The sequence below is a fragment of the Pithys albifrons genome, chromosome 23, assembly GCF_047495875.1.
Source record: "Pithys albifrons albifrons isolate INPA30051 chromosome 23, PitAlb_v1, whole genome shotgun sequence".
Taxonomy (NCBI): domain Eukaryota; kingdom Metazoa; phylum Chordata; class Aves; order Passeriformes; family Thamnophilidae; genus Pithys; species Pithys albifrons.
In genome coordinates, this window is record NC_092480.1 from 6,306,195 (window position 1) to 6,321,162 (window position 14,968).

Consider the following 14,968-nt stretch of genomic DNA (forward strand, 5'->3'; position numbering starts at 1 on the left):
GAGTGGATTCCCACAGCCCCAAGGGTGGATTGGATTCCCAAGCCCCACAAGTGGATTCCTACAGCCCCAAGGGTGGATTGGATTCCCACAGCCCCACAGGGGGATTGGATGCCCAAGCCCCACAAGTGGATTCCTACAGCCCCAAGGGTGGATTGGATTCCCACAGCCCCACAGGGGGATTGGATTCCCAAGCCCCACGAGTGGATTCCCACAGCCCCAAGGGTGGATTGGATTCCCACAGACCCATAGAGAGATTCCAACAGCCCCATGAGTGGATTGGATTCCCACAGCCCCATAGGGGGTTTCCAACAGCCCCACGGGTGGATTGGATTCCCACAGCCCCATAGAGGGATTCCAACAGCCCTACGGGTGGATTGGGTTCCCACAGCCCCACGAGTGGATTGGATTTCCACAGCCCCAAGGGTGGATTGGATTCCCAAGCCCCACGAGTGGGTTCCCACAGCCCCAAGGGTGGATTGGATTCCCAAGCCCCACGAGTGGATTCCCACAGCCCCATAAGGGGTTTCCAATAGCCCCACGGGTGGATTGGATTTTCTCAGCCCCACAGGTGGGTTCCCACAGCCCCATAGGGGGATTCCCTCAGCCCCACGGGTGGATTGGATTCTCTCAGCCCCACAGGTGGATTCCCACAGCCCCACAGGTGGGTTCCCACAGCCCCATGGGGGGATTCTCACAGCCCCATAGGGGGATTCCCTCAGCCCCACAGGTGGGTTCCCTCAGCCCCACAGGTGGGTTCCCACAGCCCCAAGGGTGCATTCCCATCTCCCTTTGAGGTGAATTCTGCCTCCTTCAGACACACTCAGCACACCCCAGGGCCTCTCTGCTGCCCAAAGTTTCACCCTCCCACCCTGCTCTGGAGTTAAAGTTCCCTGGAAAAACAACCCCTGTTAACTGGCAAGTATTATTTATGGTTCAATAATAGCATGTATAGTGGTCCCACAGAGCTCTGGGATCCTGTTCTATCACAGACCCCTCATGCAGTGCCATCTCCAGCTCTGGGTCCCCAACATCAGAAGGACATGGAGCTGCTGGATTAAATTCAGAGGCCAAGGAGATGCTCCAGATCTGGAGCCCCCTCTGCTCTGGGACAGGCTGGGAAAGCTGGGGGTGTTCACCTGGAGAAGAGAAGGATCCAGGGAGACCTGAGAGCCCCTTCCGGTGCCCAAAGGGGCTCCAGGAGAGCTGGAGAGGGACCTGGGACAAGGGATGGAGGGACAGGACAAGGGGAATGGCTTCCCACTGCCAGAGGGCAGGAATAGGTGGGATATTGGGAAGGAATTCTTGGCTGTGAGGGTGGGCAGGCCCTGGCACAGGTTGCCCAGAGAAGCTGTGGCTGCCCCATCCCTGGCAGTGTCCAAGGCCAGGTTGGACAGGGCTTGAAGCAACCTGGGCTGGTGGGAGGTGTCCCTGCCCATGGCAGGGGGTGGCATTTAATGGTCTTTAAGGTCCCTTCCAGCCCAAACCATCCTGGAACTCTACAATTCTGTGATACCCAGACTCTTGGATAATAACATCTTCTAAAACAGCTTATCCATGTTTTCTACTGGCATGAAATGACCCTCAGGAACAGCCCACAGAGTCCTTGGCTGTCTCTGCTCCCTCACTCAGTATTGTTCCCATGCCCCACTCAGCAGAGTGACAGGAGTAACCCCAGTGCTGGCAGATCCCCTCAGTGCTTTGGGGGTGACTTCTCACCTCACAGGCTCCTGGTTTGGCAGTTTGGGCCCTGCCTAAGCCCTGCCTTGCTCTGGGAGTCTCAGCAGCCAAACCCAGACAGCCAAGGATCAGAAAATATGTGGAAATAAGATCTGGAGGGAAAATTAAGGGACTGAGGTGCCCCCACCCAGCACTGAGAGAGGAGAAGTTTCTCCATTATTCCTGCTGAACGTTCTCCATGTTCCTGACAGAGTTGTGTCCATGGGGCTCTGCAGCTGCCTCCCTTCCTCTGAGGAAGTTCTCTGGACCCACATCTAACCCCACTGGACAGACATAACTGGGAATAGCATCACCCAAACTGCACTGGGCAGGAGACTGATCTGGCCCTAAGGCAATACCATGAAATCTTTAGTGACAAGATCCTTAATTTTGTGTCCTCTGAACCCAACGTTTCCTGTCAGATCCAGAGAGAGCCTTTTCCCGGGAAATCAACACTCCCAGACTGAATCCCCTCTGCACTCCTGGACACCCAGCACTGTCCTGGCCCAGGCTCAGGTGATTTATCCCAGCAGGAGGTGGGTGGAGCTGTGGCCACGCAGGGAATTCAGCGTGGGAGGGGATTTCAGATGGCAGATTAATCCTCGATTTTTTGCAGATTTCCAGGTGGTTCCACATGCTGCATTTGCTCAGGCTCTGGACAGAAAAGTGGATCTACACACGTAAATGGACACAGGCTGCTTTCCCAAGTTCTCTGTGGCAGTGACAGCATCCAAGGAACATGAAGCAGAACTCACTGCCTGTCTGACCAAAGACTCCTCGTTCCAGCAGCTGCAGTGGCAGTCCCTGGGGATGCCAAGAGTTTGGTGTTTGGGAAAGTTCTGGACAAGCAGCTCTCCTGGCACTGACTAATAAACCCTCTGTGCAGCATCAGCCTGAGTTCCAGATACCTGGAAAAAAACTGTTACTGTCCCAGGGCTCTGTCTAAGAATCACATTTGGCTTTGTCTACAAAGAACAAATTAAGGGATTTCAGGAATTTCTGAACCTGACTCAGCCGTGAGCAGGGGGTTACTTCCTTCTTTCTATCCCTCTCTTCCTATCCTTTCATTCCTCCTTTCTTCCTCTCTCTTCCTATCCTTTCATTCCTCCTTTCTATCCCTCTCTTCCTATCCTTTCATTCCTCCTTTGTATCCCTCTCTTCCTATCCTTTCATTCCTCCTTTCTATCCCTCTCTTCCCATTCTTTCATTCCTCCTTTCTTCCTCTCTCCTCCTATCCTTTCATTCCTCCTTTCTATCCCTCTCTTCCTATCCTTTCATTCCTCCTTTCTATCTTTAAGGTCCCTTCCAGCCCAAACCATCCTGGGATTCTACAATTCTGTGATACCCAGACTCTTGGATAATAACATCTTCTAAAACAGCTTATCCATGTTTTCTACTGGCATGAAATGACCCTCTTCCTATCCTTTCATTCCTCCTTTCTTCCCCTCTCTTCCTATCCTTTCATTCCTCCTTTCTTCCCCTCTCTTCCTATCCTTTCATTCCTCCTTTCTTCCCCTCTCTTTCCATCCTTTCATTTCTCCTTTCTTCCCGTCTCTTCCTATCCTTTCATTCCTCCTTTCTATCCTTCTCTTCCCATCCTTTCATTCCTCCTTTCTATCCCTCCCTTCCTATCCTTTCATTCCTCCTTTCTTCCCCTCTCTTCCTATCCTTTCATTCCTCCTTTCTATCCTTCTCTTCCCATCCTTTCATTCCTCCTTTCTTCCTCTCTCCTCCTATCCTTTCATTCCTCCTTTCTATCCCTCCCTTCCTATCCTTTCATTCCTCCTTTCTTCCCCTCTCTTCCCATCCTTTCATTCCTCCTTTCTTCCCCTCTCTTCCTATCCTTTCATTCCTCCTTTCTATCCCTCTCTTCCTATCCTTTCATTCCTCCTTTCTTCCCCTCTCTTCCTATCCTTTCATTCCTCCTTTCTATCCCTCTCTTCCTATCCTTTCATTCCTCCTTTCTTCCCCTCTCTTCCTATCCTTTCATTCCTCCTTTCTATTCCTCTCTTCCTATCCTTTCATTCCTCCTTTCTATCTTTAAGGTCCCTTCCAGCCCAAACCATCCTGGGATTCTGCAATTCTGTGATACCCAGACTCCTGGATAATAACATCTTCTAAAACAGCTTATCCATGTTTTCTACTGGCATGAAATGACCCTCTTCCTATCCTTTCATTCCTCCTTTCTTCCCCTCTCTTCCCATCCTTTCATTCCTCCTTTCTTCCCCTCTCTTTCCATCTTTTCATTCCTCCTTTCTTCCCCTCTCTTCCTATCCTTTCATTCCTCCTTTCTTCCCCTCTCTTCCTATCCTTTCATTCCTCCTTTCTATCCTTCTCTTCCTATCCTTTCATTCCTCCTTTCTTCCTCTCTCCTCCTATCCTTTCATTCCTCCTTTCTATTCCCCTCTTCCTATCCTTTCATTCCCCCTTTCTTCCCCTCTCTTCCTATCCTTTCATTCCTCCTTTCTATCCCTCTCTTCCTATCCTTTCATTCCTCCTTTCTCTCCCTCTCTTCCCATCCTTTCATTCCTCCTTTCTATCCCTCTCCTCCTCCCCTTTCATTCCTCCTTTCTTCCAACCCTCTTTTCTTTTTAAATTTGCCACTTTTTGGTGTACAGCCCCGTTTGGCCATCTCAGCTTTCACAGTTACACTAGAAATTAAATGTTAGTTTAGTTTTGGATGTGCAGTGAAGGGAGGGAGCACAGACATGCTGGGATTCTGCTGGTGGTTCCCTCTTGCAGGCAGGGACCAGAGTCAGCCCCTCAAAACTTGCCCCCACCCCCACTTTAACCGTGCCCCCCTCAGGAGGAGCTCACACTGGGAGAAGGAACAGCTGCAAAAAGGATGGAAAATCCAGGGGGTTTATCCCAGTCGTGGCCACACGAACAGGAGGGCACAGACCAACCCCGGGTCCCACTAGAGGGCTCACACGCTGCTCCCAGGGCAGGTCAGCCCTGCAGGGACACTTGGTGTGGCACAGAAACACCCCGAGGTCCCTGAAGGGACCTCCAGAAGGTATTTCAGTGGTGTAAAGCAGGAGGAATATAAAATCACAGGATCTCAGAATGGTTTGGGTTGGAAAGGATCTTAAAGCTCATTTTCCCACCCCCTGCCATGGGCAGGGACACCTTCCACTATCCCAGGTTGCTCCAAGCCCTGTCCAACCTGGCCTTGGACACTCCCAGGGATGTGGCAGCCACAGCTGCCCTGGGATGACTCTAAAGAATGTCTGCAAAGCCTTTCCAAAGCACTGACTTCCTTATTTTAGCTGGACAGAATCCGTAACACAGCTGGAATTGCCCAGGGCAGTTTGCCCACAGCCCTGCACACGTCAGCACGTTGGAACGTCCTTTCACGTTTGAAGACCAGACAAATTTTGTAACATCCCTTTAAAGATCACTCTCTGAATTTAGCTACAAGTGCAGAGCTGCAGTAGCTCAGTAAATAGAGTCAATATTTAGAATTTCTCTTGCTTGGTTCAGTCTTTGCATTTGGAATTTGTGTAAAATCTAAGCCAAAAAATCTGTTACAAACATGGATTTGAACTGAGTTAAACTTAACCCAGCATTTTTCTAAATAGTTCTCCTCCTTTATTCACTGGAAGATAAAATGTGGAAGATTTTTTGCTTGTTTATTTTGTTCTTTTTCATGTTATTAAGTGTAGTCTGGATTTTATTCTGAGCAAGGGCAGATTTTGAGGCCACAACCTGCGTTTGGGTCTGATAATCCTGGAAATGGTCACAAAATTTGTGTCTAAATCTTACAGTTACACAGAAGTCCCACCTTCTCCTTTAAAATACAGATCCCTGGCCCAGCCTGAGCACTTCCTGTGCACAGTCAGTATGGAGTTATCTGGGAAATGCCTTCAAATTTGGGAGTAAACCAGGAAAATGTGATGTGGGTACAGAGCTGGTTGGGGGTTCTTGGAGGACTTGGGGGGCTCTGCAGAACAGGCTTGGGAAGGGTCCTCAAAGACCTTTCTCTCACCCTGCTGAGGACCAACCCAGCTCATCACACACTCAGACCTGCTGCTGATCTCTGAGAAAAAGAGGAAAAGCTGGACATTGTCCCTTGCACTCAGCAGCTCCTCCCCTGCAGGTCCCTGAGTACACAAACCACCCTCTCGACACAGCACAGGTGAAAGGCAGAATAAAGGCAGAATAAAGGCAGAATAAAAGCAGAATAAAGGCTGTTCCTGCCAAGAGGCAGCTGGAACTCGCTGGGAGAGTGTCCTTGAGAAACAAGAGAGAGCAGGAGGGGCAGGCACAGAGGGAGGGCAGCAGGGATTGGTGCCCACCCGCAGCTGGAGGTACTTTGTGTTGGGATTGGTGGTTGTCACTCACACGTGTGTTGGTTTTGCCAGGCAGCTGATGGGCAGAGGAACAAGCAACAGGAGGGGGCCAGTCCCCCCTCATGGACTGTCATGCTCATGACAGGAAAGGACTTGAAATTTTTAGCCTTGAATAAAAGGAGAGGATGGAAAAGTTGGGTGAATGTTCTCATGTCATGGGTGGGCTGGAGCTCCTGTGCTTGTGAGTTATCCAAAGGCAGGGCTGGGAGCTACTGCAGTGCTTGGTCCTGATGTGCAAAACAGTTTTTTCTGGTTTTTTCTGGCAGGTTGGGCAGTTGTCACCCCTCTTTTGGAGACACTGAGGACACATTTTCTGCCCAAGAACCTTGGAGCCTCGAGGAAGGATTTCCCTTTTGCCCAGAAGCACCACAGTCCTGGGGGGCCTCTCTCTATGACTCCCAGGGCTCTCCCAGTTGTTCATGAGTCACTTTGTTCCAGCAGTGCCACTTCCCTTTCACTGAGGACAAAGATGGGCACACAGAGACCACAAGGGCAGGACAGCCCAGGACGTTCCATGCCGAAGGATGGAATGCAGCACACAGACAGTTTGGGGGTACAGGACACACACACTCTGAACCTGCACAGAGAGGCTCTGAGGAGCACAGACACTCTGCATGGACCAGGATTCCTTGTCCCCTTAGCCCTCCAGAACTTCCCTGAGTGAGACAGACCAGTGGGATGGGAGGGAACACTCGGTGTGTCAGTCTGACACTGGGTGTGAGTGACTGATGCACTCACGGAATCCCAGGATTGTTTGGGTTGGAAGGGACCTTAAAGTCCATCCTGTGCCACCTCTGCCATGGGCAGGGACACCTCCCACCAGCTCAGGTTGCTCAGAGCCCCATCCAGCCTGGCCTTGATGTGGGCAGCCTGGCAATGCCACAAAGGGCTTCCTCTTCCTAAGAAAACCAGCCTTGGGAGCCAAAGGTGTCCTCATGACTTTTTGGCACTTTCAAGTTCCATCCTTTTCTCTGTGATATCCAAGGATGGTGTTTTTCAGGAAATAATGACTTCTCCTACACTCAATACTGAGGCTGGAAACACTGGTGCAAGAATCCACATGGGTTTTATGAAGCTGAGAAATGACACCGAGGTACAACGAGGGCGAGATCGAGTTCAGCCTGCAAATAATCACCTTGAGAGAGCAACTGCCACAGAGACCTTTATCTGAGAGCAAAATCAGCATCTACTGTACACTTATGAGGGAAAAAACCCAGGCTGCTGTTTGATGTCTTTAACACCATCATCTCACTGCAGAAGTCTGAAAGTGCAAGGCTGCTTTCTGTTTCCAGCTCTGCTCTTTGCTGTGTTCTCAGAAAGCAGGAAAATGTGCAGCTCAAGCAACCCTAAAGCAGAAAAACCCTTGAGGGTTTGTTAACACTTGACTCTAGAGAGGTTTGTGGCTTTGAAATTAAAATCAAATCTAAATTAATATGAGCTGTAAAACCTCATTCTAAAACATAAAAGTTTATCTATATTACATGTATTTAAAACTGAAAAAAAATGAAATTTCTGTACATAAAGATTATGTTCAAGAAGGTGAGATTTGTTTCTAGGCTTTGGATTTAACAGAGACAACCTCAGCTGTGATAATAAAATGCTTTCAAGTCATTCAGTTTGTCATTGAACAAGGAAATGATTCACCTTCTCCAGCTCTAACTACAAATGACATTTTGGCTACGAGCTCGAGGGGTTACAACACAACCAGTGACCCAGGGATGGTTCAAACTCTGCTCCAGCCTCTCCTGATCTCAGGGGCACCAGAGGTCACTGATATCCACACAGAAGGTGTGGGTACAGCCCTTGTGTTTTGTTCCACCTCATGGAATCCCATAAAGTCTGCCCTTTTCCCTTCCCCATCCCACAGCTCTGCAGTTCCACAGGGTTGCAGGAATGCAGTTCAGATTCAGTAAAAAGGGCCCTCCAGTGAAGCCCCTCCAGTCCAGTGGTGCAGCTTTCACTGCTTCACTCTGGTATGAACTCCAGCTCCACCTTTTTGAGCCCCCTGGACCAGGGCACATCTGTGGGGTGCTGAACTAGAGGGTGGAATGTGTCATTTCCAACAGCATTTGCAGCCTGAACTCTGTGCACTGCAGTGTCATGCCCTGGGCTGTGCAGTGCCCACGAGCACTGGGGGGGATCCATCTGCAGGACTGCAGGAGGGAAATGCTCAGGACACTGAAACACGAGCCACAAAGGAAGGAGAGAGTGAGAGACCTCCTGCAGGGAGAGTGAGATCTGGTCCTACAGTGGTCCAGGGGTAGAATCATAGAATCATAGAATCGATTGGGTTGGAAAAGACCTCCAAGATCATCAAGTCCAACCCTTGGTCCAACTCTAGTTCATTTACCAGATCATGGCACCCAGCGCCACGTCCAATCTGTGTTTAAAAACCTCCAGGGATGGGGAATCCACCCCCTCTCTGGGCAGCCCATTCCAATCCCTGAGCACTCTCTCTGCAAATAGTTTTTTTCTGCTCTCCAACTTCAATTTCCCCTGGCAGAGCTTGAGCCCATCGTGCCCCCTTGTCCTATTGCTGAGTGCCTGGGAGAAGAGACCAACCCCCACCTGGCCACAACTTCCCTTCAGGCACTTCCAGACAGTGCTGAGGTCACCTCTGAGCCTCCTCTTCTCCAGCCTGAACACCCCCAGCTCCCTCAGCCTCTCCCCACAGCACTTGTGCTCCAGTCCCTTCTCCAGCCTCGTTGCTCTTGTAGGTTGGGGAGTTAATGATGACCAGAAGAGGATCAGGCACAGCAACATCAGAAGGCTTGATCAGAAGGATTAGAACTTGGAGCTTAAAGCTTTAAGCTTTATTTTTAGTTCCAGCTTCACCTTTTATCTCCTCTTGTATCCAACATGCCATCACACTGTTGGTGAGTCAGCCCACCAGGCATACATGGAAACATTCCTCTGGCTCCAAGGTATCCCACATTCTACAGGTGGCTCTCTGCTCCTTCAGGGTGCACTCCAAAGGCCTTTCCTTCAAGGATACACTCTGAACTGCTCCACATCAATCTCTTCATCAGTCACCTCAGACATGAGGGGATCCACAAGCACACTGTCACCCCCACACTGCACAGAGAGGGGAGTGGGTGCCATGCAGGACAAGAGCAGGAATGGATGATACATGTGGGGGTGACAGTGTGTTTATAGACCTTCTGATGTCTGAGGTCACTGAGAAGGGAGTTGGTCTTCAGGAGTCCAGAGTGTATCCTTGGAGGAAAGCACTTTGGAGTGCACCCTTAAGGAGCAAAGAGCCACCTTTGTAATGTGGGATACCTTGGAGCCAGTGGAATATTTCCATGAGTGTCTGGGGAACTGACTAACCAATGGTGTGATGGCATGTTGGGTACAAGAGTAAATAAAAGGTGAAGCTGTAACTAAAAATGAAGCTGTTCCAAGTTCTTTGTTCAAGCCTTCTGATGCTGCTGTGCCTGATCCTCTTCTGACATCATTAATTCAACCCCTTCACCACCACAGGTCCATGCTGTGCTTTTGTTGAACTCGGTGGAGTTTGGCCTCATAGAATGGATTGGGTTGGAAAAGACCTTCAAGAACATCAAGTCCAACCCTTGGTCCAACTCCAGTCCCTTTACCAGATCATGGCAGTAAATTTGGGTGAATTGGGCACTGAACTGGGAGCAGGAAGGCAGAGTGTTATCTCATTCCTGCCCTGGATCCCTGGGAAACCTTTGGCAAGTTCCCTGTCCCTTCCCTGGGCCTTTTTCCTGCCCTCAGCCCTCTGTAGCCCTGAACTGTCACACTGTGGGGCTCAGAGTGCCCTTCCTGGGACACCAACAAGGATCTTTGGGATATATCCTCTCTTCCCAAAGCATCTGAGCAAGCCAAAAAGAAACTCCTTTGCAGCTTTTCCAGCCCACTTTTCATGGAATGGATTGGGTTGGAAAAGACCTCTGAGACCATCAAGTCCAACCCTTGGTCCAACTCCAGTCCCTTTACCAGATCATGGCACTCAGTGCCACGGTCAAGCTCAGCTGAAAAACCTCCAGGGATGGGGAATCCACCCCCTCTCTGGGCAGCCCATTCCAATCCCTGAGCACTCTCTCTGCAAAGAATTTCCTCCTGATCTCCAACTTCAATTTCCCCTGGCAGAGCTTGAGCCCATCGTGCCCCCTTGTCCTATTGCTGAGTGCCTGGGAGAAGAGACCAACCCCCACCTGGCCACAACTTCCCTTCAGGGAGTTCCAGACAGTGCTGAGGTCACCTCTGAACCTCCTCTTCTCCAGGTCCCTTCCAGCCCAGGCCACTCTGTGATCCTGTGATCAGGTGTGGAAAGGGTCTTGTCTCACCTGGATCCATTCATGTGGTCGTACTCCCGTTTGACGCTGACCCGCACGGGCTGGTTGATCCACTCCTGCTGGGGGGGCAGGGGGTTGATCTTGTGGGGCTGCCCATAGTCCGGGTTCCCTGAGGCCGTCATGTCTGCCTTGGGCACGTGGGGGGCGGCGTAGGTGGGCTCGAACAGGGACTGGTCGTCGCTCACCACCGACAGAGCCTCCTGGGGAGAGACAAGAGCAGCCTCAGAGCCTGCCCGAAGCAGGGGCTCCTCCCCGTCCCCCCCCCCGAGCTGGTGGGCACCTGCAGGGCCCCACAGCTGTTGGAATCACCACCTGCCAGGAGGGCAGGTTGAATCAGAGCCCTTGGGGCCACCAACCCCTATGCAAAGCAGGGAGTCTCTGCTTTGCTGCCTGAGCTCATCTGGGTGGGACCAGCGTTGAGGTTCACTCGACTTCTGCAAACCTCGAGGTGCTGCTGGTGCTCTGCCACCCCAGGGCTCTCTGGGAGCACCTTCCTCTGCAGTGCCATGTCCTTGCTGCTCCAAACCCAGCCAAGGTGATGGGCACATTTCTGCAGTGGCACTGGAAGTCTCTCCATCCCCTTGCACAGGGGGTGTGTGTTTATGTCCTGAGGTCACTGCTGAAGCAGCAGCCAGTGCAGGTCAGAGTTTTGGGTGTTCATGGTGGGAAAAAAAATGCATTACTTTACACTTTTTGTTTATTTTGTGGGCTGGTGCATTACCAAACTCTGCATTTCTAGAAATGCTTAAAACCAGGAAATCATCATCCTTTATTTTATTTTTTCTTTTCCTCCTGCTGAAGCTTCAAATGTTGCCAGAAAGTTTTGATCCCCCATTTCCACGGGTTGGTGCTCTCAGGTTTTGTGAACGCAGCGAGTTGGGCTCTGGTGGCTTTGGCACAGCCCTGGTGAGTCAAAGTGCATCTGCCAAGGTCTGCATGTTCTTGCTGGAGCTCAGTTAACCACACTCAGCACAGCTGCCTTCATGACTGGCAGGGCAGAAACCAAAGGGGGAACCTCCCAGACTAAAAGCCACACAGTCTTTTAATGTGAATTAATGGAGAAACCCCCAAAACAAAGGCAGCAAAGCCTGACCTGCTGTGGGCACTGAGCATTCCAAAGGTGGCAGGGATGTGTGGGCAGCAGTGGGTCACTGTGGGCACACAGATGGTCTTTGCTGTGTGTGCTGAGCCCCCCGTGCTCAAAATTCAAGCTTTTAAAAGTCAGAAATTATTGCTCTCTCCCTGTGCCTCCCCCCAGTAGTTATTTGTGAGGTTTGTCGTGTGAGTTCTTCCATAACCAGGGAGGGAAACAGAAATTCTGAAAGCTTAGAAAAGCAGAGCTTGTGGAACCCTCTGAGTGCAGGAGAATCCAAGTCCAAACCAGGTATCACCAGTCATGGTACCTTCACAAAAATGGCAATAATTAGGAGTTTACTGGGTGAACATGAGAACCAACCTCAGCCTGAATTAACCCACTTAGGGAGGGTCAGGTCAGTGCTCTGCATTTCCAGAAATCAGCACTTTTCTATCTCTGCCCTCAGATCATGTAGCAAACCCAAATAAACCAAACTGGCCCAGAATTTCAGTGGGCCTGGCTGAGGAGGAGCCCTCAAACCTCTGCACAAATCCTGCTGAAGTTACAGTTTCTGATCTTGTGATCAGCCTCTCCTCCTGGCTACATTAAACAAGAAAAAGGAGAATTTTTGACCCTCCTGAAAGGGAGGAGCTCACACTGTGTTCAACCTTCACAACAGCTTTTCCTTGGTGGGGTCACAACCTTTCAAAAATCCCCCCTCCTTTTTTCATCTTTAATTAAAGAAAGGGATAAGGTGGCATAAATTGTGTCAGAAAGGCCTTAGAGGGCTGGGACTGTCTCCGGGTGCAAACTCTGTCTGTGTAGGAAGGTACAAGATCACGAGATGGTTCAGCTCTTCAAAGAAAGCAAAGCCCTCAGAGCTCTGATGAATTCAGGATGTCAGACAGGCTTCCTAAATGACACATTTTCTGTGAGCCTCCACTTCCTCTCAGCACAAAAAATGTGGGGTTCCCTCCGTTATGGACTGACTCAGGACTGCCCAGACCCACCCTCAGCTGGGCAGGGACAGGGAAACCACCAGCACCACTGCAAGTTCATCAAATTAAAATGTCCAATGCTTGAGGTTGGAGATTTCCAGTCTAAAAACATGCATAAAAATTGGGAGGATTTTAGGGAAACTGTGACAGTTATCCCCCAAAATGGGTGTGAGATGCTGCTCACAGGAGATGCTGCTCACAGGAATTTTACAGCAAATTCTGTGACTTCAGCAGGACTTGTGCAGATGTTTAGGGGTTCTTCTGAATTCAAGCTGAGTCAGGACCTCTTAATTCCAGGCTGGTTTTATTGCTTAAAGCTATTTTTCTTCTGAAGAAGATGGGAACAAATTAGAAAGCAGGGATCTTTCTGGCTGAGCCAACGAGACTCCAAAGGATGGGCCTGGACCAGTATCAGGGAGTGGAGCTGCATCCACTGGAAGTGGGCACCTCTGGAACTGGGCAGCCCTGGAAATGGGCACTTCTGGAAATGGACAGCACTGGAACTGGGCAGCACTGGAACTGGGCAGGTCTGGAACTGGGCAGCCCTGGAACTGGGAAGTTCTGGAACTGGTCAGCTTTGGAACTTGTCAGCTCTGGAACTGGGCAGCACTGGCTGGAACTGGGCACCTCTGGAAATTGATAGCTCTGGAACTGGGCAGCTCTGGAACTGGGCAGGTCCGGAACTGGGCAGCCCTGGAACTGGGCAGCCCTGGAACTGGGAAGCTCTGGAACTTGGCAGCACTGGAACTGGGCAGCTCTGGAACTGGGCAGCTCTGGAACTGGGCAGCTCTGGAAGTGGGCAGATCTAGAACTGGGCAGCACTGGAACTGGGCAGCACTGGAACTGGGCAGCTCTGGAACTGGGCACCTCTGGAACTGGCCAGCTCTGGAAGTGGGCAGCTCTGGAAGTGGGCACCTCTGGAAGTGGGCACCTCTGGAACTGGCCAGCTCTGGAAGTGGGCAGCTCTGGAAGTGGGCAGCTCTGGAAGTGGGCACCTCTGGAACTGGGCACCTCTGGAAGTTGGCAGATCTAGAACTGGGCAGCTCTGCCTTTTGCTGCATTTTTTGCTTTCTTGAAAACTCTGTGGCCCACAGGAAAAGCAATTTGAATGCTCTGGCTGCCAGCGTGGCACCTCCTGTGGCAGGACTGGTTTGGTGAGAGCCCCAGGAGCTGCAGCCCCGGGGCTGGGGCAGCTGAGCCACCCTGAGCAGATGAGGCAGCGATAGCGGCTGTGGCACCTGCTCAGCTCGTGCAAACAGCAAACATCGCTGCTGGTGACATGCAAGGGAAGTCAGGTGGCACAGTGCCAGCCCTGCTGCCAGCAGCTTCCCTGTGGTGTCTACACAGACAGCTTGAAAAAACCCACAGGGGTGGCAATGTCCCTGCAGTGAGGGCGACCTGGGACTCAGTTCAATCCCTTGGAAGAGGGGCAGGCTCGGCTGGTGCCAGGGTACTGTGCCAGCTGAGGAACCTGTGGAGCCTTCCTTGTGCTCCCTGTGAGGGGCTCTGCTTGGCCAGATGCAGCTCTGAAGGGCTGGTCTGTTCAGGGTGTGTTTGGCTGGGGCAGAGATCAGCAGTTAAACCCAATACCAGAGGGCAAGTCTCTCTCTGCTTGGCATTGGGCAACTGGGAAAACACCCCGAGGTGTTTGGGTGCCAACACAGGCTGCCCAGAGAGGCCCCAGCTGGCCAGGGCTCCCCCCACTCTGCTGCCTCCCTGCTCTGGCCCTGGGCTGCCCAGACTGAGGTGGAGACAGAGGGCCTGTGTGTGCTGCTCTGGCACACATGTTGGGTTATGTTATAGGGCCTCTGGGAATAGGCTGGCTTCAGTTTTTCCAGTTTTTAATCACATTCCTGGCATAAATGTGGCAAGTGCCGTCTGTGGCAGCTCACACAGCCAGAGGCACCTCCAGCTCCCTGGGCAGGCTCTGCAGGGCAGCCCCAGCACTGAGCTGTGCCAGGGAGGGGCTGAGAGAGCCCTGCAAGGAGCTGACCCACCCCTGCAGCCTCAGACGTGAACCTGTGGCATGGCTGGGATTTGTGCAGCACTTTGGGGGTGTAAAAAGGCAAACTGGCAGGTTTTCCTTTCTTTAGATGAGCCATCCAGCCCCAGGACCCAGGTGAGGGGGCTGCAAAAGGTGAGGGACAGTTTGGGTTTGGTTCTGTGTGCAGGGGGAGGCACACTGAGGGGGCTGAGAGTCCACCAGTGCTCCCAGCAAGTTGAGAGAGTCCACCACTGCTCCCAGCAAGTTGTGAGAGTCCACCAGTGCTCCCAGCAAGTTGAGAGAGTCCACCACTGCTCCCAGCAAGTTGTGAGAGTCCACCAGTGCTCCCAGCAAGTTGTGAGAGTCCACCACTGCTCCCAGCAAGTTGAGAGAGTCCACCAGTGCTCCCAGCAAGTTGAGAGTCCACCAGTGCTCCCAGCAAGTTGAGAGAGTCCACCAGTGCTCCCAGCAAGTTGAGAGAGTCACCAGTGCTCCCAGCAAGTTGAGAGAGTCCACCAGTG

General features: G+C 51.6%; 1 protein-coding gene across 2 annotated transcripts in view; it reads right to left on the minus strand.

The window, feature by feature from the left end:
* The window catches only part of FLI1 (Fli-1 proto-oncogene, ETS transcription factor), a 119,622-nt gene that overhangs the window by 46,271 nt on the left and 58,383 nt on the right, over nucleotides 1–14,968 (minus strand). For both annotated transcript variants that reach the window (XM_071576191.1, XM_071576192.1), the window contains one exon: nucleotides 10,382–10,590. In XM_071576191.1, coding sequence (XP_071432292.1) covers nucleotides 10,382–10,590 — 209 coding nt within the window. The remainder of the gene's footprint in view (nucleotides 1–10,381; nucleotides 10,591–14,968) is intronic.